Below are 23,415 nucleotides of genomic sequence, written 5' to 3'. Positions count from 1 at the left end.
CTCCAGCCCCTGCCTCTCCCAGCAGTGGGTGCTGTAGGAAAGGATGCACTGGAGGAAGCTCTCAGCCTCTGCTGTGCTGGCCTTTCTACTAGGCAGGAGTGTGTTATGATGTGTGTGTCGGTTGTGTCCCACTAGGCTGTTGTGCTGGAAGGGAATTACTGGAAGCGCCGGATTGAGGTGGTGATGAAGGAGTATCACAAGTGGAGGATTTACTACAAGAAACGGGTCAGCTGCTCCCTTCTTTGCTGTGCCCCTTGCTCTGCTTGGATTGTAAAGGCAGTGATGGGCCCTTGCAGGTTGGGGCACAGCCTGTATAGCCATGGGATGTGCCAGAAGTGTCTGGAGCCAGAGCTGATCCCTCAGACAGAGCTCTTGTCCACCTCAAGCCCTTTGCCATGGTGAAGTCTGCCGGGGAGCTGGGACAGCACATAACTGGCACTGAGCAGAGCAGATAGCAGAAGCCCCATTGCTGCAGATGCAGAGGGAAAGTGGTGGGGCCTGCAGCTGTGCTTCAACCACTCACCCCATGAGCGGATGACACTGGGAAGAAAATCCACCACCCCATGGCTCCCCCAGAAATTGCCTTGTGCTGTGTGAAGCCCTTGTGCCACCCAGTGCTCATGTTGGGTTACTGTGCCCATTTGTCTGACCCTCTCACTTGGATGTGGTATGGCTGGCTGGAGCTGGGGGACAAGTCTTGTTTCCTTCTGCTTCCTGGCTGCAGTGTTTGGTCTAGTAAGCCAGAACTGCTGCCAAAGGAGGGCACAGTGTGGCAGTGATCTGTGATGGCCCCCGTCCATTCCCTAGGCATACCAGTTGTGGTCCCATTGGAGCCCATGGGAGTTTGCCATTAGCATCCAAGGGGAAAGGATCAATCCCTCTTATAGGATAAGAACAAATAAAGAATTACACCATGGTGCAACTCCACAGTGGGAGGGGCTTGGGATCACAGTATGATTGGTAATGCCTGGGGTTAACCACTGAGATGAGGGTGACCAAAGGGCTTATCATGAGGGTGAGGGCTCAGTCCCCATCTAGCTGCATGATGGCTCTCAGCAGACCTGAGCCTGAATTTAGCTCTGCCCAAAGGCTCTCTTGCCCTGGTGCATTCCCACACTGCAGGCTGCTTAGGATGCACTGCCCAGCTGGGTGCTCCCTGCATGATTCATGTACCGTTCACACCAGCCCTGAGGAGGACCTAATAGAAGTGTTTCCTTCCAGCTCCGAAAGTCCAGCCGGGAGGGTGAGCTCTTCAGTCCTAAGCAGGTGAGTGTCCTGTGGCGCTGGCCTGTGCAGGAGGGAGGAATATGAAGTGGTGGCTGGGGTGCAGTGGGTGAAGTGGCTCCTTGCTGTAGATCTGCCGCATTACCAACTCCCATGATTTGATCACTGATCATTTGTGAAATAGCTGGTGGCTTCTTAAAACTCCCCCTCCCAGAAGCAAGGAATTGTACAAGGCTCAGCTTTGTTTAATTTTTTTTAAATAGTTTGTAGCCTTATGGTTGCAGAGAAGTGCTGGGAAATGCGATTCCACAAGGGGCAAACAGTCCCTACCGACGATTACATTTAGAATCATCTCATGATTGTTCAGCCAGCCTCATGATTTAGGGGGATCTAGCTCTTGACTTTTGAACTTTTAATTGGTGATGCTGGATCCTTGCTTTTTGAAGGAGCGATGTCAGGGTTACAAAGGGTTAAAGTTCAGGCTGTTCAAACCACTTGATTGGCTAAGCCCCATACACAGCACATTGGTGTTGGTAGGGGAGGCATTTCTCCAGCTTCCTGGGATTGCCTCTAGGAATGGTTTGAAGTCTAGACAGATCCATGGGGGATCTGGGGACAGGGGCAGACTAGGCACTTGGTCTCCCTGCTTGCTCTCCACTCGGTCTGTGGGAAAATGGCATCTGAAAGTCCTCAGAGGGATTTGCTTACGGAGGGTCCAACCCCTCTGCCCCTACCCTGTGCTGCAGTGGTCTCCAACCTTTTAAAGTAGGAGATCACCTTTGGCATTTAAAAGCAACAGCATCGTCGACTGTAACAAGGACAGGGAATGAACTGAGAATATAAGCCCCAAATCGGGGCTTGGACTAAGGGACTGCAATTGGGTTAGGGAAGGGCAGTGGGTGGGTGCATGGGGGCGCAGGGGTGTGGGTGCATTTATTGTAACAGGTGCTCGAGTTTCTTAATGCAGTTTAAGGGCACAATGGAAAGTTTATGATAGAAGATGTGTGTATACACACACACACGCACATATATACACATATATGTGCGTGTGTGTATTAGGGCTGTGTGAAATTTCGCCGGCAGTTTCGTTTTGACTTGTTTCAAGCTCAAAACAGCAAAATCAAAACGAAACAGAGAGCTTTGAAACAGCCTTGAAATGAAACGAGGCAAGTCGAAACGTTTCGAAATTTTCCAAATGTTTTCAGTTTCGAAGCTTAAGCTGGGCTTGCCTGCAGGGAAACAGAAACTAAAGTAAGGAGAGGGAAGGGGAAGGAGGGGAAGGACTGCTCTCATTATTGACTGTGTAGCTGGCCAGTGACTTTCATCCTTCCCTGAGGCCTCTTCCAATCCCAGTGCTCTGGGGGAGGGATGGAAAAGCTGCATAAAAGGCAGCATTGTTTGAACTGCCCTGCTTTCTGCCTTGGCATCAGTTGGGTGAGGGTGCACCTTAACACACACACAGTGTCACCCACCCCCACCCATGTAATGAGTTTTGCCTGTCAGCAGCTAGAGGTGCAGGGCCCCAGAACCCAGACTCCCCCTGCAACTATCTCCTTGACAGCTGGTAGGCTTTGTGGTTGCAACAGCAGTTTTCACCCTCCCTGTGCCCCAAGACCGATGCAGTCCCACAAGCACCCATGTCATGAGTTTTGCCTGTGATCAGAGAGGTGTAGGGCCCCAGAAGCCCTGCACCTATCTCCTTGACAGCTGACAGGCTTCATGGCCTCAGCAGGGGCCACCATCCCTGCAGCTTTCACTCTGCTGCGCCTTAACACACACACTCAGTCACCAATGTCAAGAGTTTTACTTGTCCACAGCTTGAGGTGCTGTTTCCCCCAGATCCCTAAACCTATCTGCTTGAAACTTGGCAGGCTTCGTGCCCTCAGAAGGGGCTACCATTCCTGCAAGTTTCATCCAAGTCAGGCCAGAAATGACAAAGTTATAGGCTGTTTTGAGCTCCCCTATTATAGCCTATGGACAAAACGTCGAGACAGCATCAAAACAGTGAAACTGTTTCGACAAAACGAACCAGAACAACAGTTTTGAATCGAAACGAAATTTGAAATGAAATGCTGTTCCATAGAAATGTCAAAACGTAAGTTGAAACGGAACGGTGCCGTTTTGCACAACCCTAATATATACGTATAAAATAATTAAAAGCAACCCAAGACCTACCATGCACCACACTACCCCCTGCCCCTCTGCCCAGCAGGTAAGTCTGTGGGGAGGAAAAGGATGGGGGGCAGATCAAGGCAGAGGGAGAAAAAATTATTTGGGGGTATACCTCCCCAGCAGGTAAGTCCCACCTGGCCGGGGCCCTATTCAATTTACCCCTGCTTCTGCCCCTGCGGCACTGTCCCTCACTGCAAGGGTCTTGATCTAGCTCCCACCCCTTCTCTTCTTCATGGACTGACCTGCTGGGCTGGGGTGTGCGTGTGCATGCATGCAGGCACTCAGCCCCCATCCCAGCCTCAGATCAACACCAAGAGGCTCTGAGATTTACCGATGGAGCAGATCCACCGGTTGGTGACCACTGCTGTATTGTGTTTCCTGGCACACCCTGCTTGCCAGAAGGTACAGGGAAAACACATTCACACCTTATCTTAAAATCAGCAGCACCAGCCCCCCAGCACAATAAGGGCACCAGGAAGCATGAGGAGTATCTGGGGAGAGGTATCCAGGTGCCCTTTGACCAACTGTCTCTTGTGCAGGATGAGGGTGCCTGGAAGCCAACAGAGAAATGGTGCAACCAGCTATTCTCCAATGTGGTACCCATGCTGCTAGGGGATGAAGAGGAGGAGGCTGAAGGGCGGCAGCACTTTGACCTGGACAGCTTTCTCTCGGACATCTCGGACACGCTCTTCACCATGACACAGACCCCCAGCTCCCACCAGATGCTCCCAGAGGACGGTACTTTGCCTCAGACCACTGTTCCCTCAGTGATACTCACTGAGGGCTGAGGGCCCCAGGGGTGCCAACCTAAGCCCATGTTATAATTGCTGTTATGCTCTTAGCCCCTTTTTAGCTCCCCCCCCAGAGTCAGTGAGGACCAGTTGCCTAGCATTCAATCAGCTTGTGCCCTTCTATGTACCTTGTCCCTTCTTGGCTGCTTCTGCTCTGAGCTGATGCTGGCCCAACTCACTTTCTGATTTGTGGATGAGAAGTTCTGGTTATTAATATATTACTGTACCCTCCTTCAGATCTGCTCTTCACTCTCCATTCCTGGACCCCTCCTTACCTGGGAGGTCCTGCCACTTCCTCACCTGCCAGGAGACAGGGCATCTATTGACCCCTCCTGTGCCCTCCCACGTCCTCAACCAGCAGGGAGCGGGCATCAGTCCCCCAGGGTGGAGAAGTGCCTATTTCCTAATGGAGCAGATGGAAGCCTCAGGCCTCTGAGAGCTCCAGTGTGTAGGGGTAAAGGGACAGGTGGGATTATACCTAGATGATCCTGGGCATGGGAATGGTGTCTACCCAGTGCTGGCAACAGAACAGACAGGTCTCTCCAGAAAGGGCCTAGGATGCTCCTTTTTCATTGTCTAATGGCACAAGGCCTCATCAAAGGCCTCATGCCAGCACTCTTCTGTGAGAGCCAGATAACAGGTGTGGGACACAGGGATCTGGCAAGATTAAGGAGCTTGCAGGAGCAAGCCAGGGACACTAGAAGTAGATGGAGTTGAAGGGGGAGCCCTGGGAACTGGAACAGGGCCAGGGGAACTCAAGAAGTGATGGTTTGGCTCTGCCCTTTTGCAGCCTACACTGGCAATGCTGACATGATCCAGCCTGGCTTGACCCCACTGCAGCCCAACCTGGATGATTTCATGGAAATCTCAGGTAGGAACCAGGCCTGGCTGCAGCCACTGGAGCTGATAATGCTGGTGTGTAACCTGGATGTGTGGAGCATGGATGGGGAAAGCAGTCCCATGGGCACAGCTCCCAATGCAACTCCAAGTGGGCTGGAATTGAGTCCTTCCCTGTGGCCTGAAGCAGAGTTGGCTGACATGAAGGGCTGTATGGTGCTGTGCAGAGCTTGTGGGTGCTGCAGGGGCCCCTGGCTTGTAACAGTAATGAACTGAAGGAGGAAGAACTGGTATACAGCTGAAATGTACAGATGCTAATCTGGGAGGAGGGTCCAACAGGAGCAAAGACAGACAGGCAGGAGCCCAGGTATGCAGGGAAGGGATAGGGCCCAGAGCAGGCCCAGAGGAGGAAAGCTTCTGGGGAGGGCGGTGGAGGGTCTGTGGGGCAGACCTCTGGAAGGTGAGTTGATGGAGTGGAGGGGGGTGCTCAAGGCAGGGCTTGTGAAAACCAACCTTCTCCAAATGTAGCCTTCTTTACAGGAATGTGAAACCACAAGAGGGTTTGGCTGCAGACAGAGGAAGGAAAACTCTCCCCACAAGAAAGAGGAAATCTCTAGGGGAAGGGAGCAACTTTCCACTGTAGTGGTGGACTCAGCAAGTGGGATGGGGGCAGGAGGCGGCTGGGGGAAAGTCATCTTCACCTTTATGGCCCGTAGAGTACTCCAGGGTATGCAGCCCCTACGCTCCTTGGCCTGATCTTGGGGAATGAGGGTTCCTTAGGGAACAGAGATCTCACTGATTACCCACAAATGGCTCAGGGCCCAAGCAGATAGGGAACTCTGTAATGGCTTCTCCATTAAGTCTGATAGGAAGGGAAGCAGAGCTGCAATGATGGTGACAGCTCCCAAGGCCCCTGTGGGAGCTGGTCCTGGATAGATGGGTGGGGAGAGCTGTTTGGCACCACCTAGTAGCTTTAAGGTGGGTTGCCAGTCCCAGACGCTGTTCCTCCCCATCCTGGGCAATGCCTTCCTGCCCAGTGCTGCCAGTTTAACATACCCCTCAACAGAGTTTCCAGCTCACTGGGCTGTTTCTGCTGAGAGAGAGAGAGAGAAGGGATGAATCCACTCGGTGCCATAAAATTCTGGATCCCTAAAGCAGCTCACCCCCAGCCTGTATTGGGGGGAGGAGGGAGGATACAAGGCTTGACCGGGCTGATCTATAGGGCAACAATGAGTGCTGGCCCCTGCCCCGCAGTGCTCATGCTACGTGCTCTGGAGTAGAAGCAGCCTTTCTATGAGTCCAGCCAGAAAGCAGAGGGGCAAAGAAGGGTAGGAAGCATCAGCTGCCCCATCCAGGGGGCATGTAAATATGTGCCTTAGGCCTCCTCTCTTCACAAGGAGTGTGGCCTGGCTGTGGGTCAGGTTAAGGAGAGAACCTGCAGTGCTGGGGGCAATGAGGAGATGGGAAGAGCCTCAGAGTGAGAGCCTGGTGAAAGGGGGAGCTGAAAAAGGTGGGAGGGAAAAGAGAGAAAGACCTGGGATGAAGGCTATACCAATACTAGCAATGGGCCGGGAGGGAAGGGTTTGCACTTGGATGGCACTGACCATACTGAGGGGCAGGGACAAGGTGGGTATGTCTGGGCTGTAATGGCAGTAGTGGCTGCAGTGTAGAGCAAAGATACGCATGCTCGGAGCTGCTGAGGCCAGACTCCAACTGATCCCTGTGCTATCTAGGTTCAGACTAGTCACATCTGTGTAGACATGTCCTGGGAAACACTGAGTGAAGGGGCTGAGGGAAGGGAGGGAGGAAAAAGGGCAAAAGCAGGAATAGCTCAGCCTGGTTCCATCTATACTGCCCTGTAGCCTGCTGTGTCCTGGGCCAAGCAACATGTGGCATCCCCACACTGAGCTCCGCCAGCTGGGAGTCCCCTCCTAGTTGAATGGTGGGGACACCTCCAGAACATGTGCCTGCAGGAGGCTCTCTGTGCTCCGTGTGAACTTAGAGCTGACCATGGCTGGCGAAGGCTGCTGTAGGAGCTGGTTGGACTGGGCCTCTTGGATTTCGGCTGCCAGTATCCACTTCCTATTTTCCTCCTTCAGAGGAAACAAGTGATCTGTCATCATCCGACTGCTGGATGATGCAAGACCAGATGCTGGCAGAAGACTGAGGTGGGGGCAGCAGATTTGCCCTTGCTTGCAGGTGCAGTTTGGGGCACTCTCTGGATGAGGTGGACCGCAAGGGGATAAGAACACTAAGGAAGCCCTGAAGTGTCTGCCTTCTTCCACCATGCCCAACAGCACCGCCACTGGCTGGAGATACCGGAGGGAGGCTCGTGGGGACCTCATCAAAGAAAACTCCCCCAAATTCACTCTTTACAGTGCCCCCGAGCAAGGGATGCCAGGATAGTTAGGAGCTAGGCACAGCCTGTACTTCAGCATTGTTTCCTATTGGGATCCCTGCTGGGGGCACCTATGGTCAGATCAGCTGGGAGCTAGGGCTGCTCAACAATTTCCTGCTGAAACTATTTTTAGTGGGTTTTGGAGGAAATAGGATTTTCCCTGAAACTGTCTGTTCTGCACAACAAATACTAATATGATGTTCAAAATGGTGCTCCAGTCCTTCTTGGGAGTGGCAGTCTTGAGGCTTCATGACTCTGTTGTCCCTTTGCCTGGAATGCATCTCTCAAGGAACAGAAGACCACGGCTCTTGCCACCAACCTGTCCTTACCCTGAGAGGAGAATGATGGGCACAGCGCAGCTGTGGGCCTGCCAATAGAGCCATAGGATCCCAAACCACCATCCCCGTGAGACACCTTGGTGCCAGCTTGAACCAAAATATGTTGGTTTTCAGCCCAAACCTTTTGCAAAAACTCAATGTTTTCTGTGAAAGAATCACCTCCTCTTCCACAAGCGTGACCCCTCAGCTGGTTCTTCCTGCCACAGCCATTGCTCAGCTGTGTGCCACACATGCACATCATGGCCTGCTGGAACATGGCAGCTCTTATTTCTAGCCACTAAATTGCCTTAAGTGAAGCAAAACCTCCCTTCCCTCTTCCATGTGTGTAATTGATGTGGTTTCTGCATCAGTACTATGAGACTGCCCCGGTGGGGAAGGTTGAAAGTGAGGGCTCCATGGGATGCTCTTCTATTACAATAGTCCAGACTCTGGAAATGCCTGGGAACCCCTGCTTCCCAGGCCTCCCAGTGGGAATAGGGTGTGCTGGATGGAAGGGGTGACCAGTCAGCAAGTCTGGACCTGAAGGAGCAGTTCATCTCAGTTGCTTGTGTCTCTCCCTGGGCTTGTGCTGCTGCCTCTTTTGTACAGAGGCTGTCAAAAGCTGAAGTATTTCTGCTGACCACAGCCACAGAGAAAAATATTCTTCTGTCAAGAAGCATAAATGAGCTTTTGGGGGTCTGGAGAGGCAGCTCTTACTTGACCAGGGCTCCAGGGTCTGGGAGGACTTGAGGAGTATATAGTGGTATTGTAGGAAATTGCTCAGTGCATGCAAGTAGGTTGATTATTATACTGAGCCTTGCCCCAAAGATTGTGTGAAGTAGGAGCAGAGCCTCTGAAAGCAACTGAGCCCCATGTATGTGCAACAAAATTGTTTCCAGGAGGGCTGGAGCAGTCCCATTCTCCACAGCATCTGCTGGGTATGAACACACTTGATAGTCTGTCTGGTTGGCTTAGATGACTAAGAGCTAGGCTCCACTGAAAAAGATAGTGCTTGTTGGTTTCTGGATGCTCTGGAGGATGCCTTCCCAGGATGGAAGACAGAAACATACTGTCTGCCATGGTGTTTGGAGAAATGGCTGTGAGCAGGCTTGGACATGAGTGCTGAGGCCCAAAGGGTCTTGTTGACCCCATCACTAATGTCAGCTGAGTCGGTTCTTCTCTGCTGCCAGAAAACCCCAAGACAGAGACCTGACGCTTGAGTCCATGATGACATGGGCTGTGTCATGTTGTCTTTCCCCTGTCAGTCAAAGAGCAGAAGCCAATCCCAAATAAGGAACCACTTTGTGCCCTTTGTGTGTTTGTGTGTGAGAGGAGTCTGAGCCAGATGGAGAAGTCCTGATGGCAGATACAAGGGAGCAGCTGGGCCTGGTTTCGGAGTGCTGCTGGCACCCTGCGTCAGGTAGGACACTGCCCTTTACCCCAGGGACTGGGTTAAGCTAGTCACTGCCCAAAGGACAGCATCACCATCCCCCAGGGATTGGGGGGTGGCTTTCTAATGCCCGGAGGTGACAATGAAGTGTCTTCAATTTGGGAGCAAGGTGGACGATAGAGGAGCTGCACCCCCACAATATGTTACTGCCCCAACGTCCTCCTGAGGACAGCCCAGAGCCCTTCCCACAAGGACAAAATGCTTGAGAGCTTGGGTGCGCACTGCCAGCATGAACTTCTTTGAGCTCGATCCCCAGCTCGGGCTGGCTGGGATCACCATTGTGGAGCTGGTGCCATGAGCCCTGTGCCAGGACTCAGGGAGGAGGTCTGTGCAGTGCAGACAGACAGGTGTCATTGGACTGGTCAAGGTAGGGAAGGTGCAGGGTACCCTAGAGCTTACAGCCTACACGCAAGGGAGCAACTGGGCAGTGCTCACTGCCAGTCTCTACAGTGCTGTGGGAGAGGCCACAAGAGGAATCGAATCTGCAGTGCTGAGCACCATAGGAATGCCTATAAATACACGCAGAACCCTGCGATGCCAACAGCCTGGGCCCTTCACAGAGTGCAGTGCAGGTGGAGAGGTTTGCTCTGTGGGTGAAGAATGTGCTTAGCACTTTTTATGGCTGAGATGTAGTGAACTGATTAACGAAACAGGCCACCCCGAATGTATCCCAAAGTGTGGAGAAGCATGGCTGAGTGTACCAGAGATGGCTAGAAGGCAGCTGCTGGCACAGCTGGGTGATTGTTCCTGCCCTACCTTGCCTGTAGTATCTGAGGGCATCTGAACCCCAAGACCTCCAGGCTTGGGCCTGCATGTAAGATGCCTGCCAATGGATTTGGGAGCGCCTGAAGTCCCAGGGTGAGAGGTCTGGGATGGAGGATGCTCACTTGTTGTAGCACCATACACGGTGTTTGCTTAATCAATATGATTTGGAACTGATTTGGCTAATTTGACCTGGAACTCAAAATATATTATAAAACAAAAAAAGTTTGGCCCTTGGGAGTTATTTTCACCTCTTTGCCCACTGGGTATAAAATACTAACTAAAATAGCCAGCCTGGGAGATGTGCACTCACCTAGCACAGATGCAAATAGCCCCAGGGCAGAGCAAGAATTAATATTTTTAGAGCTAATGTCACACACTGCAGGGCAAAAGGGAGGCCTCCTAAGGCTAGGATCGGGTGGCTTTAAACATGGGGAGTGTGGAGCTGTGGGGCCTCCAGGGGTTACCTGTTATTGTAATAAGGGAATCATTTTCTTTTGCATCATGCAAGCTTGCTGCCCCAGATGGCCCTATTCCCTCAGGCTCGCTGCGAGGAGATTTCAGGGTGAGGGGAGCTGCCTCTGCTCGGTGACACCAGGTACCCGAGAGTGGGATTGTTTTTATAGCCCTCTCAGCACCACAGGCTGCTTTTCAACAGGGCTCAGATGCTGGGTCCTCACATCAGCCACTGAACCTCCAAGAATATTTACTCAGTTGTTTTGCAGTGGGAGGTGCTAGTTCCTGAGCTCTTTGGCTAGTCTGGCCCATAGAGACCTGGACTTACTTCTCTGAGGGATTCCCCATGGACATACAAGGATCAAACAGTGGGGCTGAGCAGGGCAAGCTAGTGGTAGGATTTGCTCCTGTGTGGAGCTGGCTGAAACCAGGACAGACAGATCCTCAGTCCCTTAGTGCAGTCATTCTTGCACATCTGGTAACACAGTGCCTGGGGGGGGGGTTTCTCTCAGATTTGGCCTCTGGGGTGAGAGGAGGTCCATGTGGCCATGCACTTGCCCAGGATGATGGGGCTGGAACGAGCAGAGTTCAGGCTCCTGGTGAAGGGCTCACTCTAAGAGCCCATTGCTTTCACCAGCCCTTACTGAACAGTGGAAAGGAAAGCAGAGGACTAGCAGACAGGCCCTGTAGGCTCCCTGCACTCTCTCTGCTCTGGGGCACATGCACTTGTTTCCTATGGACTGAATGCCATGGTGGTGGCTATCAGTGTATGGGGAAGGGGGGAAGGAAGCACCTTGTTGGTGAAGCATTGGCTGTGGGCCATACCAGCTGTCAGTCAGCTCCTGGGATGGCAGTGACTTCATCTATAGCACTGAGGCATGGGCTGTATTACTGTCTCAGCACAACAAACCCCTTTCCAGGGAGACTAATCAGATTGAGACTCCTTACCACTGCTAGAGCAACGTGTGCATGCGCCCTGAGTGACCCCTTGTATGCAGCTTGCTGTCCTTATATTCATAGGTTCCTACATGGTTTGAGACCACCTTCCTTCCAGGAAATACCACCAGCGGTTTCCAATCTGTGATATGGGTACCACCCATCGTACACAGACAACCTGTCTGTGATACACGTTGACAGATTTATTATATTTCACTTATAGGACAACAATTTGCTGGTGGTACTTAAGGTTGAATTGAACAATTTGCTGGTGGTACTAAAGGTTGCATCGTTTTAAATTAGCCATGTGCAATCTGTCAGAGTTTGGGAACTACTGCGCTAGACCACAATTCACCACTGAAGGCCTTGTGACACCCTCAGCTGAGTGTGTGCATCCAGGCTAACTCATTCCAAGCTCCCACTCCTGTACCCTACCTTCAGTGAAGCCTCTCAGAGGGGCAGGTGGCACAGCAGTTGTGGGCAAAGACCTGCTGCATGCCCCTTCCCAAAAGGCTGTGACTGTGGCAAGATCAGCCAGGCTTGGTGGCTTCTCAGACAGGCTTACTGTACAGTCACAAGGAGCTCTACACACTGGCCGGAAGGGAGGGTTGAAGTGGCTGGGTTGAAGCTCGCTTCCCCCAGGGAGGTGGCTGGCCGAAAATTGTCAGGCCAGCATTTTGTGCCATGGCCTGTCTGTGCCTGCGGAAGAAGCAGGGTTGTGGGAAGGGGACAGGAAGGGAGAGTGGAGTCATGGCAGGGTCACGGGGCTTGGCTTCGGGAAGACCATAGGATGTGGTTAGCCACAGGCCACACGCAAGGGAGAACTTGGGGGCGACTGTGGGGGCACTGGCAGCCTGAAATGAAAATAAGGGCCTATCCAGGCACCTGCTGGGGCTGGCCAATGCATTAACTGAGCCCCTACTGCACTCATGCTAGGGGCTTCACGGGGGCTACAAGGAAACGGGTGCAATGGGAATGCCCTGCAGGAGTTAACAGCCCACCCAGCATGGGGAAGCTGAACAGCTGAGCTGGGGGAGACTAATGCTCCAGGGCCTCCAAGGCCCATTTGGCTTGTGACACCCCACCCTGTACATACTGGCCCCATGACAGCCCTTCCATACCAGCTGGTGGGGCTGCAGAGCTGGGTGAAATGTCTTTTCCAACCCATAGGGCTCCCAGGCCAGTGCAGGCTGGAGTGGGGGAATAGGTGGTGCCACATTATTCCACTAGTTTGAATAATGGGTACAAACTAGTGGAGAGTAGATTCAGGTTAGACATTAGGAAGAAATTTTTCACAGTAAGGGTGGCCAGAATCTGGAACGGGCTGCCAAGAGAGGTGGTGCTATCACCTGACTTGGAGGCCTTCAAAAGGAGGCTAGATAGTCACCTGGCTGGGGTCATTTGACCTCGGTCCTCTTTCCTGCCTGGGGTAGGGGGTCAGACATGATGATCGTTCATGGTCCCTTCTGACTCTACAATCTATGAATCTATGAATCACAGTCTGACCTCGCCCCAAAGCAGGTGAAAGGGGAAAGGAGGGTCATGGCCTGCCTTCGGCAGTAGCTGTTCCAAGGGCAGGGACGATTTTCCTGTCACTCTCCCTGTGTGCAGCGTGGCTGGGCCCACAGCCCACAGGCTGCGGGGAGCTGCCCCTTTCCTTTTTGCATGAGAAACTCCAGCATTTCACAATTGCTGCCGCCACACAGCGCAGAGCTGGGAGCCTCTCATCTCGTTCCACTGCCCTGCGCTCGGAAGCCCGAGATGGACAGAGAAGGTCCCTGCTGCTTAGCTCCAAGCATGAGACCCAGAGGCCCCTTAGTCCCAGCTAGCTCCAGAACCGTTAGTGAGCAAGTCACTGTCTCCCCAGCACATCCTAGCCCCAAACTTGCAGCCATCTTCAGCCTCCTCCATGCCCAAAGAGGCCACTGGATCTCCCACCCTCTACCATGGGATGGGTTGGTCCCTCTCAGGGAAAAGGCTGCTTCTCTGTTTGAAAAGGATACCTGGAATGGGTGACAGGAACCAGGCTGGCAGTCCCCTGTCCAAGGCAATGGGGTGACAATAAGGGAATGGTCCAGGGTGCCTGGGCACCATGGTGGGCTCAGAAAGACTCGTGCATATGGCAGGAGGCCACATGCATGAGTCTTCTCCATGCAGGTCCCTGCACAGCAAACCAGGTGTGTGACAAGTTTTCCCTGACAACTTCTGAAGCCCCAGGGATTGGCCGCTACCTTGGCAGACTATCATGCTGGGTGCCCATTAGTCTGGCCTGGCCAGAGCTCTGAAGGCAAAGCCTGTGTCTGCCCAAGTGTCCCTGCTGGCCTGGGCAAGGGCTGCTGCTGGAGCTGTGTTACTATCTCTGTCCTGCTCTGCAGATCTCTTCTCTAGCCACCGCCCACTGCTTTCGCAGATGCAGCTGGGCTACCAGGAGCAGCCTTGCTTTACAACAATTGGTGAAACTCTGTACAGCAGCAGCAGTGCTCTGGCTACCACCAATGCCAACATGATGATGCCCCCCAGGGTTCTGCCTGCCAGCCATGTGGATGCCCCCATCTCACCCAATGGCCTTCTCCAGGTGAGCAAGCGTTTGGAGGGGCGGGGGGAAGGTAGCATATAGATGTTAGATGTTAGGGGCTGGAAGGGACCTCACAAGATCATCAGGCCCAGCCCCCCTGCACTTGGGCAGGAAAGACTGATGGGGTCAGATGAGCCCAGCACAGTGTGCCTCAAGATGTTTTTTTAAAAATCTCCAGGGTATGTCTGCTCTACTTCCCCTGCCCCTGTGGTTGTTCTACTGGGGGACTGACTACATCTGCCCACATCTGCTTGGGTTCCATGACAACTTTCTATGGCAATGCTATGAGATATCTTGCTGCCATACAGTGGGCTCCATCTCTGTCTCACTGTCTTTCTCCCCTACCGTGGTGGTCCCAGTTTGATTCATCCTTGGGGAGTGAGCGCTCTGTAATCTGTCTCTCTCTGTCCCTTGCAGTCCAGCAGCAACTGCACCTCCCAGCTCGGCCTGCACAGCTCCTTCCTCAGCTCCAGCTTCCATCCAGCACCTCTGCCCCTGGATTCCTCCAGCGGGAGTCACAGCAGCCTGGGCACTGACCTCAAGCCTAAACCCCTGTTCCAGTATGGGTTCCCCAGCAAGTGCCTCAGCATGGAGCCCTTCAGCCCTCCCTACTCCACCCCAGCATCCCCACCCCATGCACCCCTGCTGGGCCACGACCCCCTGTACCCACCTGCGTCAACACCAAGGTCCAAGTTCCATTACTCTGGCTCCACTGGTGGCTCCTCACTCATCCCCCACCCATCCTCATCTCTCTCCATGCCATGCTTCACTCAGCATGGACCAGGCCTAGGCTACACCATGGATCTCCTGCCCACAGGATACTCCACTCTGTCTAGTGCCCCGCATCTTCCCCCTGTGATGCTGAGTGGCCCCAGGTTTGCCCCCCACAAGGGGCAGGCCCAGAGTGGGGGCAGCCAGCCAAAGGGGAAGCCAGAGAAAACCAAGACAAAGAAAGCCACAGCGCTCCCGGTGCCACCGCTCCTGACAGCACCCAACCCCTGCCTGGCCCAGCTCCTCACTGCAGGTATGGGCTGAGGGGCTGTTTTGCCATGTCCTGTTTCTGCAAGGTTCCCATTTGTCCCTGGCTCAGCAGGTGGTGAAGGCAAGGGGCCCAGAGGTGGCAGGGTGGCTGCTGACCAGCTATGGTTCAGAAATAGGAGAACCAGTCAATAGTCCAAGAGAACTGTGCCATGGTCAGGAGCTGCAGGGCAGGCACAGCAGTCCCTTAGTACTGCCTAACCCTTGGCTGGCAGGAGAGGTTCCTCATATCCCTCCTCCAAATGTTCCCATCCTATAGTGTACTATGAGTAGGTGTCCTCACCTCTTCCGAATAACAGTCCAGAGGGTTACAATTCAGTACCTGCCCCTTACTAGTTTGCAAGGAAACAGCACTAAACCCTGTTTCCAACCCAGCCCTAGCCCACAGGGCACAGCTGTGGGCAGGGGGGCATATCACCCAGCTCTGCAGACTCACAGGCTAAAGTCACATGATTGAATCTTACTGGAGTTGGGGCCATTGGGGGCTGTTCTGTGTGAGATACAGGGGAGCCTCCACACAGGGGGTGAGGTCAGAGTCTGACCTGAGCCAACAGCCTGGTTACCAGGAGCACTGGAGTAGCAGGCAGCCTGTGCTGGGGGCTGTACTTGTTCCTTGCGCTGTTGAGGGGGAGGTCATTTGAGTATCAACCTGGCTCTGCCATCATGCCACATCCTTCTCTCCTGCTTCTTTCTCTCTTGCAGCTAAACAAGAGCCAGCTCTGGACCCGTCATGCACTTCCAGCTCTGGGCTCATCCCCACATCACCGGTATGAGCTCAGGGCCAAGTCACCTTGCAGCAGGTGCAGGGATGTAGGTCATGTATCTCAGTTGTGCACAATCAGCACAGCTGAGGGGAAGGGACTTGGGGCTGGCATATGGTGGAGTGCATGGGAAAAGGGTGGAGATATGGGACTACTGGCCTGGAATAGAGGGTCTGTCAGGGTAGGGCTGGGCATTGGCAGAGCTTGTGGGGGCACTGGCCTGGACTAGCGGGGTCTGTCAGGGGCGGGCTTGGCATCAGCAAAGCATGTTGAGTTCATGGTGCTTTTTACATCCTATATTTTAAAAGGAGGAGCATTTGATGAGGTAAAAGAAACCCCCTGTTCCTGCTGTCCTGCCCATTGCCAGCAAACAGGTCCCCTTGGCCGTGCAGAAGTCCTTCATGGGCTGCCTTCCTTGGGGAGTGCTTCAGCAACAGCAGCCAGCTCTCTGAGAAGGAGATCTTGGCCTGTTCCATGTCCAGCCACTGTACTTGTACAGTGTTGCTGATACCTTCTGGGAAGTTTGGGGCTCTTTCTCTTCCATTTGCCCTTTATGGCTTGGTGTAGTTTCACTGCATGCAGACTTCTGGAGGGACAGGGCCTGGGTCTACCTGTCTGTTAGAGCTGGGCTACGGTCCACGCTTGAGAGCATATTCAGTGGGCCTTTGTACGGGTGCGTGGGTGCAGTTTTCTGTAACAGGATCGGTTTAACCTTTTGGGGATGTAATAGGTTAGAGAATAGATATATATAACCCTATATAGAGAAATATATTTTTACAAAAAAAAAAAAAAAAATTAACACCTGTGCATTGGTGTAAGGCCGCAGCCCCCCATGCCCTCTCTGCCTTCTTGGGCAGTGCACTCTTCTCAGGTCCCCAAATGGATTATTCAAATTGCTCTTTCTCCCTGGCTTCACTTTGCAGCAAGCTGCCATTTCTGAAGGCCCCACTAGCTTCCTGTCCAGAATGGTCCAGCTGAGTCCAGGTCTTTCTCCAGGCTCCAGTCCCTCCCAGTCTGTCCCTGTCACACTGGCTGGTGCCCAGGCAGGCTCCCCGCTCATCCCCAAGCCAGAGCGACTGTCCCCCACAATGGCATGTGGTGAGTCTCTTATACCTCTTCTATGATCAGAGTGAACAGCCTTTCAGATGGGAAATCTTCCACAGAGAAGGGATCCTCAGATCCTGAGTTGAGCTAGATGCTGGTGTCACACACCTGAGATCCAGCTGATAGGGTTCCCTCCCTCTCCCCCCTACCAGCCCTTGTATTGCCTTTGAAGGAAAAAGATGACTCCATTCCTATGCTGTCCTGTCCAGCCTGTGGGGCTCACTGCTGCTGGCCATTACTGAGGCACTGACCTTTTGTGAGGTTCAGCATCAGTTAGACCATTATTTGGATGAGACTAGCACTGCCAAGGCACATACTTGGCATGAACTGAGCTCTAGAGAACAGATTTCTCCCTGGCCTAGAGGGAATGCCCATGACCCCAAGGTCAACCATGCTCCATGCATTGCTTTCTGAGAAGGTGGTGCCTTTCTCAGCAGTCCTGGCATTATCAGTGACTGTCCTTCTGCTTCAGTGACAGAGCTGGGCTTGCTGCCTCATTCTCACTTGATTGCAAAGGGGCAAAAAGGCCCTGCATGCAATAACTGGCCCTATGTGGGCAATAATCCTCCCAGTCTGCCCCAGTCCCAGTCCCGCATGCTGCTGCCTCCTCAGCCCCTGGCTCCCAGGAGCCTTCCAAGAGTTTCTCATTTCATTTTGCAGGCAGTGACTGGCCAAAGCCTGGGCGAGCCTCCCCAGTGCTGACTGCAGGACTGAGCCCTGGGATCTTACCACATCACAGTATGCCCAGCCGGAGTAGGCCAGAGTCTAGCAAGGTATGGATGGGTATGGTGTTCACCAGGCTGCTGGCCCCAGTAGGAAACAGGAATCACACTCCTGCCCTGTTGTCTTCCCACTCCCATACCTGTCCCATCACCCCTCCCCAACTGTGATGGTGGTGGGCCTGTCCTGAACCTGTCTCCAAGCAGGAAGACACCTCATCCTCCCTGCATGGTGCATGACCCTGACCTTGTCCTGCAGACTGAGAGCCGTCGTATCACACACATCTCTGCTGAGCAGAAGAGACGCTTCAACATCAAGCTGGGCTTTGACACACTGCACAGCCTGGTGAGCACCCTAAGTGCCCAGCCCAGCATCAAGGTGAGTGAGCAGGGCCAGAGCGGGTACCGGGGCAAGTACTGGCAGCTCTAGCAGCAGCTGCCATGCAAAGGGAAGCGAACATCCACGGAAAGCTGTGCCTCAGTTCCCCAGAGTTTCCCCTGGGGTGGGATCCCCAGTGTCACTTGGCTCTGGCCTCGCTGAACAGGTCTGGAGTGCTGTGCCCGGTGCTCCTGTGGATATTCAAAGGGGTATGGAGCTGGGGCTGGGCCCCAAACACCATGTGTCTGTAACCTAGCTGTTTGTTGCGTGGGCTGAAGAGGAGACAGCAGTTCCTGGGCTCTGGCCAAAGGCCTCTGAAATAGCATTGTGTCTCAGGCCTCAGGCTGTATGGCCGTGGCCTTGGCAAACATGCAGCTCTTCAAGGATTGGCATGGAAGAGAAAGCCATAGGTTTGGTTGGGGGCTTGTAGTCTGCCTGGCTTGTGGGCTTTCTGCAGTAGAGCAGGACCACAGCCTGGTACTGGGACACATGATTTTATGTACAGCAGGGACACAAAGGGTGCACTGGCCAACCAGCCCCACTCAGGCCCTTGGCTTCTACAGCTGTGTCACTGCCATACCAACCCCAGGTGGCTGTGGGTGCTCACCCTGCCAACAACATGACAGTGGAAAGGGCTTATGAATATCCCCAACACTTAGTCCCCTGCCTGGCTTCACAGGTCAGCAAGGCCACTACACTGCAGAAGACGGCGGAGTATATCTGCAAACTGCAGCAAGAGAGGGCTGCCCTGCAGGACGAGGCACAGCGGCTACGAGAGCAGATCGAGGAGCTCAATGCTGCAATCAAGTAGGAGAACCAGGCGGGGGAGGGCAGGGCAGTAACCATGACAAGGCAGAGGATGTAGTATCAGATGTCCTGAGCTACTAGAGTCAGGCTTGATCAGCACGTTGAATGGGAGAGCTACAAAGCCAAGTGCATTGTGGGGTCTGATTGCTCAGTCAGGGACACTTTCCCTTCTGCCCCAGTGCTGCCCTTAGGGCCCTGCGTGGTGCCAGGGAGTTCTGTGCTGCTGCAGGTCCTACCTTTTGATTGACCCATCTCAGCTGAAAGACTGCTTCCTGTCCTAAATGGTTTTGCTCTGCTGCTGTTGAACAGGAGGGGTGCAGACATCAATGGCTCCCCTTCTCCAGCCCTGGAACCCTGCATGCCTGACACAGGCTAAACCTGAGGCTCATCCCCCAACAGCTTTGGGGAGAGCAGGGCAGGGCCACCCTCAGCCTCAGTGCTGACCCCCCTTGTGAGTGCCCATCAACCAAGACAACAACTTCTTGTGTCCTTGCAGCCTGTGCCAGCAGCAGCTGCCTGCCACAGGGGTGCCCATCACCCGCCAGCGCTTTGACCAGATGCGCAGCATGTTTGATGAGTATGTCCGCTCCTCCACCCTGCAGAACTGGAAGTTCTGGATTGTATCCTTTAGAGACAAGCTCCTGCCCCTTCCCTTGCACAAGCACTGCCCACCCGCCACCCACTCTCCAAATACGGGGGCCCTGCAGAAAATGTGCGGAAGCCTTTAGGGAGGGGGCAAAGAAGTCTCCACTGTGATATAGCGCATCGTGGAGGCAGACCTCTCCCTCCTGCCCCTTCTCTCTTCCGTCAGCTCCTAGGGGGAAGACACACCTGGCTGGGACTTCCACAGCTCCAGCTGCTGCCTCGTGCTGAGATGCCAGGACCCCAGGCCTGTTCTGGAGCTTAGTCCATGGCTCTGAGTCCATGGCTTCTGTGCCAGGCACATTCATACCCTCACACATGGGAAACCCAAGTTCTCTGCCCTGTGTCAGTCCCCAGATCTTCCCTGAATGCTCCAGCTCCTGCTGTCCTCACCCTCTGTAGCCCCCATGCCCTGATACTGGTCTAAAGACTATCTAGCAATCCTACTTGGTTCATCTCAGATGAGCCAGGGTCTAGCACCGATAGGGTGTCCATGTGAGGCAAAGCACAAGGCCCTAGGGATGGCCCTGCTTCTGGCAGCTGAAGCAATGGCTGTGTGCTGCCTACAGGGTGGAACCAGCTCTACACCCCAGCAGTGTCATTTCCCAAGGAGCCAGTGGGGAACAAGGGGGAAAAGGTGAGACCAGCCTTTGTGGGGGAAGGGCAGGACATGGGGGCTGCCGTGCCTGGTTGTGGAAGTGAAGGTCTGGTCCTTAACTGTTGTGCCCATTCAGTTCAGCATCATCATTCGGCCTCTCTTTGAGTCCTTCAATGGCATGGTCTCCACAGCTAGTATGGACAGCCTTACCCATACATCTCTCGCTTGGTTGGACCAGTACTGTTCCCTCCCCACGCTTCGACCTAGTACGTAGCTCCACTTTTTTCTTTAGCTGCCATGAGGAGGGCTGGGACTAGTTCTGTAGCCAGGGTTTAAGGCTGTGATCAAGAAAGCAGTCATACTGAGTTGTGGTTCTGGCAACCATGTTAAAAGTGGAAGACTGAATCGGGGCTGCTACTTGGATGTTGCTGTGGCTCAGAGGCATCAATGGCCCTTTCTCCCTGTCTCCCTCCACAGCTGGAAGTAAAGGCTGTTCAGCTCATTGCACACCACAGAAGGAAATACTTTTCACACAGCATGATCAGCCTGTGGACTTCACTACTGCTAGAAAGATCATACCAAAGCCAAGTGTAGCAGGATTTGTTAAAGGTTTAGTCATGGGAAGATCTGTGAACATGTTAGGATCCAAATCCTTCTGTCTTGCCAAGGGTTAGAAAGACACCCTCTTCAAAGGCAGCTTATCTCAGAGCAGCCTATTGATGGGGGATTTTGGCACTGTCCTGTGCAGCAATGGACACTGGGTGCTGTCAGGATGTGGGGCTAGATGCCCCAGTTGGTAGTGCCTATGCCCATGGCAAGCACACTGGCTGGCCTTCAGTAGTGTGTCAGGCAGAGCAGGCTGACTTGTCCCATTTGGCTTTCTTTCCTCAGCTGTCCTGAGCTCTCTACGTGAGCTAAGCATTTCCACCTCCATCCTGACAGACCCTGCATGTATACCAGAGCAGGCTACCCAGGCAGTGACCGGGGCCAACCCCAGCAACAGCTCATCCTAGTTACACAGCAGGGGACTTCACAGCCTAGAACAGCGTTGGCAAGATGATTCACTCTTGCAGAACAACCCCTGGCCTTCAGCAGGGAGGGTGGAAGTCCTGCCAACTAAGAGGAGCATGGAAACCCCTCAAGGGGAGAGCACCTTCTACAGCTTCCCACTTGGCTATGAGTCAGCAGCTGATGACTATGGTAGGAAGCCATTTGGGCAGCCCTGGATCTCTCTAGGAAGGATTTGAGCCTTCACTTTCCTTGCAGCCTCATCTTCTGAAGCAATACATGAAATCTGGCACCACAGGCACTGCGAAATGGAGACTAGGAGAGCTGCAGGAGAACCAGCACAAGTCAGTGAAACTTCAACCCCTATCTGCCAAGAAACAGGAGTCACCAATGACAAGTCTGGTATTGGAAACTCTGTGTTCCTATGGAAAGAATTGTACCTCAAAAGATGGTCAGTTCTCAGCATCCAAGCCTTCTACAGCAGATGCAGCTATCTTCAGTTTGTGTTCAGCCCTAGGCTCTGCATAACCAGCTCTCTCCAGACTCTGAGTATTTTTGATTGTCATCTGTGGCCATGGAGAAAGGGCTCCTACAGCAAAAATGTTCATGTCCGCAATAGTCTGGAATGCTTACTTAGGCTACTGCATATCAAATCCTAAGCAGTAGTTGTTCTGTTCACATCTCAGGTGCAATCCCCATGCTTTTTGAGTCTCATTCAAACTCAGAAGCTGGCTTCTGGAGTGAAGAATACTGTACTGACTCAAAACAGTCTCCCTTTCATATTGTTTCTGTGTTCAGTTGAATGATCAGGCTGCTCAGTAATGTCTCCTGTTGTATTTTGTTGCTCTATTCCCTACATTATGTGAAATATGTTTTCTTGCCCCTCATCTTTGGACCAGCTGCTGGACTTCCCCTTCATGACAGTATCTCAAACAAACATTCTCTGTTAGTTTGGGAAGTTCTTGAATGCAGAAGTTTTCCTATGAGCCAATATAGGATGCTACATGCTAAGCCTGTTTCTGTATGCAAGGAGAGTTTCTGTGTGATAAACAGACTGTTTTTTTTCACCTTATACAATGTGGTTTTTAATATCTCTCACTCGAGGAACAAATCATTCCCCTCAGATCAGTATGTGAAATGGTCTCCTTTTACCTAAAACGTGCTGAAGGACTCATTCCTCTCCTGCAGGGGTAGGTAACCTTTTCTGACTGTGGGCCAGAATGACATGCCCTAGGTCTGAGTTAATAAGGTGGGTGCTACCTGCCACTGTTGATTGTGTCTTACGTCAGGGGTGGGGGGAGGCAGAAGGGAAGGGAGAGTGCCTGCAGGCAGCACTTCTTCCTTTGGTGGTATGGGGAAAACAGCCAGGGCCTGTGTTCGTCCTCACTGTGGCATGAGAAGCACACCAGCAAAGACACACCTGCCACCGAGTGCCACCAAAGCCCTGAATCTGCAGGCTAGATCCAAAGGTTCTGGGGGCCAGATCTGGCCTGTGGGCCATAGGTTGCCAACCCCTGCCCTACTGGGTTCTGTATTAATCATGTCATAAGCAGAACACATTATGTAAATGGATGGTTTGAAAAGACAAACTCCACACCAGAGGTGCAGGAACTGTAAGGGGCATTGCTCACTGGGGGAAAAAAACCTCTCGTGTTATACAGTTGCAGAGAAAGTGCCATAAAGAACTATGGAGAACTATCACCACCTTGGGAGGGGAGGAGATAGGAGCCCTATGCACATGGGTACAACAAGGGCAATCCCTGACCACAGGGGTGACACCTCCCCATAGTGCCACCCCTGTACCTGCCTCTATGCCTTTCCCTTCACTTGTCTCCAGCCTCCTCTCCACAACTTCTGTGCTCTCCCAGTCCATGCTGGAGCCCTAAGGGCTCCTTGTTCTTCCCAGCCCTGGAACCTAGGATTGATAGACAGTGTTAAATCCTCCTCCCAGGGACTAGGGCCCAGTCTGCATGGGGCTTCTGCAACAACCACTGACAGCTGGCCAGAGCTGGTGGAGCCAGAAGACAGGATGTGACAGGCTGAGCTGTGGTCACCACAGAGGCCTTGTGGAAAGAGCCCTGCCCTGGGCATGGAGGCTGTGGGCTCTGTGCCTGACTCCATGGCCAGTCACATCATTGCATGCCTTGGTTTCCCTGTCTCTATATGGGGAATAAAGACACTAACCTCCTGAGCTTTTTATGCTGGATGGAGAGAGGCCACCTTGCCAGGGGTGGCAATCCCTCAGTTCAAGAATTATCTCTACCATGGCTGATTGATGGGTTTTGAGGTGACTTAAGAGCCAATCCCTGAACTGCAGATCCATCCACAGAAGTTGCAGGTCATTCCACAGGGGAGAAAAGCCATAGGCTGGGAATTCTCTCCTCTTCCTTCCTCCCCTTTCTCTTCTCTGCTTCAAGGGCAAGACACTTTACCTCAAAGTG

General features: G+C 53.1%; 1 protein-coding gene across 5 annotated transcripts in view; it reads left to right on the top strand.

Annotated features, from left to right (window-relative positions):
• MLXIPL (MLX interacting protein like) overlaps window positions 1-22,051 on the top strand; it is a 42,554-nt gene extending 20,503 nt beyond the window's left edge. For all 5 annotated transcript variants that reach the window (XM_059717323.1, XM_059717322.1, XM_059717321.1 and 2 more), the window contains 14 exons: window positions 136-225; window positions 1,222-1,266; window positions 3,936-4,134; window positions 4,978-5,058; window positions 13,719-13,918; window positions 14,336-14,942; window positions 15,659-15,723; window positions 16,641-16,815; window positions 17,482-17,594; window positions 17,800-17,919; window positions 18,599-18,726; window positions 19,223-19,346; window positions 20,103-20,232; window positions 20,858-22,051. In XM_059717323.1, coding sequence (XP_059573306.1) covers window positions 184-225; window positions 1,222-1,266; window positions 3,936-4,134; window positions 4,978-5,058; window positions 13,719-13,918; window positions 14,336-14,942; window positions 15,659-15,723; window positions 16,641-16,815; window positions 17,482-17,594; window positions 17,800-17,919; window positions 18,599-18,726; window positions 19,223-19,346; window positions 20,103-20,232; window positions 20,858-20,979 — 2,151 coding nt within the window. In that variant the 5' untranslated portion in view covers window positions 136-183 and the 3' untranslated portion in view covers window positions 20,980-22,051. The remainder of the gene's footprint in view (window positions 1-135; window positions 226-1,221; window positions 1,267-3,935; window positions 4,135-4,977; window positions 5,059-13,718; window positions 13,919-14,335; window positions 14,943-15,658; window positions 15,724-16,640; window positions 16,816-17,481; window positions 17,595-17,799; window positions 17,920-18,598; window positions 18,727-19,222; window positions 19,347-20,102; window positions 20,233-20,857) is intronic.
• The last annotated feature ends 1,364 nt before the right edge of the window (window positions 22,052-23,415 follow it).

Source organism: Alligator mississippiensis, chromosome 14, assembly GCF_030867095.1.
Source record: "Alligator mississippiensis isolate rAllMis1 chromosome 14, rAllMis1, whole genome shotgun sequence".
NCBI classification, from domain to species: Eukaryota; Metazoa; Chordata; order Crocodylia; family Alligatoridae; genus Alligator; species Alligator mississippiensis.
Note: the sequence above shows the minus strand (reverse complement) of the source record. Positions and strands in the feature narration are given on the sequence as shown.